General features: G+C 52.8%; 1 protein-coding gene across 1 annotated transcript; it reads left to right on the forward strand.

Moving 5' to 3' along the window:
- The first annotated feature begins 1910 nt into the window (after nucleotides 1–1910).
- LOC124665211 lies at nucleotides 1911–3831 on the forward strand. The gene has a single exon (XM_047202629.1). It carries the CDS (start codon nucleotides 2312–2314, stop codon nucleotides 3809–3811), a length of 1500 nt encoding a protein of 499 aa, XP_047058585.1. The 5' UTR covers nucleotides 1911–2311; the 3' UTR covers nucleotides 3812–3831.
- The last annotated feature ends 1606 nt before the right edge of the window (nucleotides 3832–5437 follow it).

Raw genomic sequence — 5437 nt, forward strand, 5'->3', positions numbered from 1 at the left:
CGAGCTCAAGAGCTACAAATCTCCATTCACTTACTTAGTTACCTAGTACACTCGTTGAGTAAACATTTACTTATGCGATGGTACTAGTCGAGGGTATATGGGGATCGAATTCTCTGAGTTTTTGTTTCTACAATCAATACCATATATATGTATACTAGTAAATAGTACATGGTAGAGAATAGAGATATACGATTTGTCTTTGGCAGTTACAAAGTAAAGTATAAAAAGAGCAAATCATCAAGGTCTTCGAACTCTTTTTATTCCACGACACAACTTTTTTAGTTTCCTGAAGGCAGACGAATGTAAATACCAAACCACAATCTTGAAATAACAACGAAGGTTTTTCCATAATTTTAATTTAAGCCATAATGTCAAGGCTGTGTACCCATTCAAGTAGTCAATTAACATCGGTAATAGTACAGACACGAGTATGTTAGGGAAAAGCAACGGAATAGCTTGGTCGACATCGCTGGGGAACCGAGAGTACGAATCACCATTATTGAGGACGAGCAGCCGGAATAAATATTGCAAGGACAATCCTACTCGCACCAACCATGAGAAAAGATCTAAAAAACGATCTGGCGAAGCAAGATCTAATTAAAGGATCATACATAGAGATATTTACTTAACAACACCATCATTGACGTCGGGAAAGAGATCTCATCGAAGAACGAAGGACCGAAAATCACTCATTGTAGACGCTGCAATCTCCATTGATGCGGAGGCGAAAAAAAGATGGTATCAAAACCCTAACTTAATCTATTGAAAAACTACTTTTTCTAAGAACTCCATGTTAAGGTCGCTAGATCGTCCAGGGTAGAAACTGTGTCGGGATAGAGAAATAATGTGAGCATTTACCTTCTCCCTAGAGAATAACGAACCCGTCGACGTTGAAATTGTGAAGGCGGCGGATGGGTGAGGGAGTGGTGGCGGTGGAGCTTCCCGTCGTCACTGTGCTAACCCTAATCGGTGGGTCATCTCGGTGGGGCAAGTGGCAGCTCACGGCAACCTCATGATGCGCGCCACAGGCTCCCACCACTTTATATAGCACAGGTGACAGGGGCCCACCAACCAGTAAACGGTTAGACGTCGCCGATCAGGGCGCGATCAAAGGGCACGTCGAGCCGTTGGACTCGTACGTGGTGGAGATCAACCTAACACTCCACATATAGATCGGGTTTCCTGTCCCTCCCGACACCAGCGAGGCAGGCCGGAGGAGTGCGAAGGTGCGGCTAGGTTTGGAAGAGGCGGCGATATTCTTTCGTGGAAGAGAAAACGAGTTGGTGGAGGTGAATCTTTTGATTGAGTAGTACCATCCATCTTACAACAGTATCTTAGGTGGTAAGTAACACGCACACATGCATGCATGCATGCATGCATGTAGATGCCGGCCTTGTACTACAATACGCCACTGAATGCTCACTAGGCCATGTGCACGATCCATGTTAGCTTGGTGCATCTTTGCCTAAAGAGCATGGGCAGTATTGCCTGAATACAGCCATGTTCCTGATTCCTGAACCTTGCTTCATCGACGACGAAAACCCAAAACGGGCATACTACTAGAATGGATCCTACTTGGAAAATGTCTGGGAAATTTCGCGGGAAGAGATCAATTCCCCCGCGAATCCGTGATGATCCCAGACTCGCACTGAAGAAACCCTTAATTTTATTGTCGACGATGGCTATAGGTAGAGCATAGATCCCGAGCCCATGGATTGGTTGAAGCAGCTCTCAGCGGCCGTAACCTCGGACCGAGCCAGGCCGATTACGGCATAAAATAACAGGCGAGGACGTGGCCCCACCCCACGCCGGAACGAACACTCGAAAATCAAACAAAACAAAACGCCGCAACAGACGGTCGTTCCGTCGTCTGGCAAGCTAGGTACCGCGCCTACCGTTTCGGCTGTGCTTTCCCACCCGGCGACCGTGTCTTCTCCTTCTCATCCCGACGCACGCTGCCCTCTGCTCTTCTTCTACTACTGCTACTTAACCCTCGCACACAATCGCCATCCCCGACCTTCAGATTACCAACCTTGCAGTTGCAGTATATAAGAAAGTTTGTGACGACCATACCAACCAACCCAACCAAACTCGTACCCGCAAGCGCGTCGACGAGCCGGCGAGGAAGCCAGCTCGCGAATCATTCATCCATGGCTTGATTGTCCGCTCCTCCTCATATAACAAGACGATCGAAAGCAATCCAAGCTTCACGTACGTTCGTTCACCAGAATCCCGCCAACAACCGACCGACCGATCCATCCATCTCGAGCTGCTGCTGCTGCTGCTGTTACGTGGGATCGAGCAACGACCGATGGTTGCGCAGAAGCTGGCGGCCTCGTGGCTGCCGGTGGACTTCCGGCTCCCCGCGGTGCCGCAGGCCTCGCTGGGGATCCTGGCCTTCGAGGCGGCGGCGGCCATGTCCAGGCTGCTCTCGCTGCACCGCTCGCTCTCGGAGCAGGAGGTCTCCCGGCTGCGCTCCGACGCCATGCGCTCCTCGGGCGTGTCCTACCTCAACTCCACCGACCAGGCCTTCCTCCTCCGCCTCGCCTGCGCCGAGCTGGTCCTGTCGCTCGACGCCGCCGCCGCCGCCGTGGCGCGGCTCGGCCTGCGCTGCGGGATCGACTTCGGGGGCGTCTACGCCAGCCTCAAGGCCGGCGCGCACGACGCGCGCATCGACCCGCTCGTCGCCAAGGGGCTCAAGGTCAAGGCCAAGAAGATGGAGCGCCTCGTGGCGGCCACCTCCAGGCTCTGCTCCGAGATGGAGGCGCTCGGCGAGCTGGAGGCCGACGAGCGCAAGCTCACCTCCCGCGGCTGGATCCGCCACAGCGGGCCCATCCCGGCCAAGCTCACCACCGACCCGCCCACGCACCTCTTGACCGGTGGAGGAGGAGGCGACACGTTCGGCGCCGACTCGCTGCGCCAGGAGATCAAGACGCAGCTGATCAAGGTGCGGCGCCTCAAGGAGGAGTCGCTGTGGAGCAAGAGCTACGAGAAGGCCGTCGGCCTCATGGCGCGCGCCGCCTGCGCCGTGTTCGTCCGCATCTGCACCGTCTTCGGGCACTACGTGCCCGGCCTGCCCCCGCCGATGCCGTGCACCGCCGGCGACAGCGTCCAGGCCAGGCTGTCAAAGCTGCTGAGCCCGCGGGCGGGGAAGGCGAGGGCGTCGTCGGGCCCGATCACGCGGCGGGAGCGGGAGCTCGGGGCGCAGCAGGCCCGAGTCTACCCGCCGATGCAGCAGCACCTAAGCAACTCGTGCCCGATCATCGGGCTGAGGCCGCTGTCGGGGCACAAGCCCGGCGTGGACTGGCGCAAGCTGCTGGACGCGCCGCCCAGCACCCTCGGCGGCGCGGGGCTGGAGCAGCAGTACGCGAACGTGATCGTGTCCGCGGAGGAGCTGCTGCAGATGGAGGCCGAGGGGCGGCAGGAGGAGGCCAACGCGGAGCGGGCCGAGATGTACGAGATGCTGCCCGGGAAGCTCCGGGCGGCGGTGCGGTCCAAGCTGCGCGACTGGTGGCGGGACCCGGGCCCGCTCGACGCCGGGCTGGCGGACGGGTGGAAGGAGGCGGTGGCGCGGATCATGGCGTGGCTCGGCCCCATGGCGCACCACACGGTGCAGTGGCAGGCGGAGCGGACCATGGACCGGACGCGGCGCTTCGACGGCGGGACGCGCGTCTACGCGCTGCAGACGCTGCGCTGGGCGGACAAGGAGAAGGCGGAGGCGGCCATCGTCGAGGTGCTCGTCGCGCTCAGCTGCATCTGCTGGTACGAGGAGCGGCGGCGCGGCTCCGTCAGGCACACGTCCGTCCGTTGAAACGTTCAACGGCGATCATGTCCAAAGTCCAAACCATTGTTCTTTAATTTTTCTTGGCTTCGTTTGTCAAAGCATTGATTTGAAGAGTTGATTTTTTGGGGGTGGTTTAGCTCAGGTTAGAACGGGAGGAGTAGTAGTATTACTGTTGTGTTCCACGCGTTTAGTAGTAGTGTAGACTGTAGTTTGAAATTTGGAGGGGGAAAACCCCTCTTTGGTTACTGTCAGCGGTTTGAGACTGTCATGCCGGCCCGCGTGTCGGTCTCACGCTGCTGACAGTGTCCAGTGTAGTATAAGTTGTCAGACAGATTGTACAAATACACTATTCATTCTTTGAAATTTGTGGGGAATTGTTGAATCAGGCAGGAAATTCTTGCCGGCACGGCTCTTTTATCGTGTGCTGGATGGTATGCAAAGTCTTGGGCTCTCAGCTACCGGAGTTGAATAGTTTGGTCTCTATCTCCACACGTAGAAATACGGCAGCGGGCATCTAGGTTCAGCGAAACCCGGTTTAATGTGCAGGCTAAAAATCAGTATTTTTTGGTCTTAAAATAATTCAAATCTATTTTTCGCATTTACAACATACACGAATTTGTATTTACGGGCATGTCATTTTTCATACCTAAATTTGAAAGTATATTGCTTACGCAAAAATGATAAGTTCTACATGAACAATCTAAAGGAACCCCCCCCCCCCCCCTCCCCCTCCTCCCGACATTTTTGTAACTTAGTGATCATGTAACTATGTAACTTAGTGGTATAGTAAGTTTAATCGGGTTGTGTTGTATCCAGGTTCTGAAAATGCACGTTAACACCACACGGTGTATGTGCCGTGAGAGTGCCAAAAGGGAAGCTGGTGAAAAATACTTGACTCGTCATCTGTATATACTCAATCTAAATATGGTTCGACTAATAATGCACTGCCAAAGAGAGCGCCTAAAAAATACTCCCCTAGTGTGGTGGCTAGGGTTTTCTTCCTTCCGACGATCCTCGATGGCAAAAACACTGGAGTTTTGCCAAACCATTCGATATAAAGCGGCACAAATTTGATGATAAAATTACTACTACATAATACATGTACTATACTAGTACACAATATAGTGTCACAGTTCGCCATAATAACTAGGCTGTAGTCCAAATAGATCTCATCCTTCCATCTGTGATCCAATGGCTCAGGTGCAACATAAGGTATTGTAGCATCCTCGCTTGTCGAAGCAATGTCAGAGGAGCAGTGTCCGACGAGGCGAGGATCTACTCACCAACTATACACGAAATATCCATGATAAGGAGGAAGAATAAACTAGGGGTATGCCAAATTTGACTGCATGCTAAGTCAAAAACAACGCCATGTTAGCTCAAGAACCGCTTCGGATCAGGTATGAGATCGAATAGGTTTGGAGAAAGTAAGTGACAAAAAATATGCAATTTTCTTGAGAGACAAAAAAAAGTCTCTTGTAAAAAATACTCTCTCTCTCTTGTTACACTTCATGGAAACAAAATACTATTGCCGTAAACACTTCGTCATCAGCAAACGCTCCATCCGAATGAATTCAGCCTGGATCCATCCAAAAGATTCAGGATTGACATTCAGAATTCCTCGGCCAAGTGGCAGAATCCCTCTGCCAAGTG

Source organism: Lolium rigidum, chromosome 6, assembly GCF_022539505.1.
Source record: "Lolium rigidum isolate FL_2022 chromosome 6, APGP_CSIRO_Lrig_0.1, whole genome shotgun sequence".
NCBI classification, from domain to species: Eukaryota; Viridiplantae; Streptophyta; class Magnoliopsida; order Poales; family Poaceae; genus Lolium; species Lolium rigidum.

Excerpts from the sequence above, each read along its gene's own strand:
- LOC124665211 (XM_047202629.1), top strand. The coding sequence starts at position 2,312 with ATGGTTGCGCAGAAGCTGGCGGCCTCGTGGCTGCCGGTGGACTTCCGG.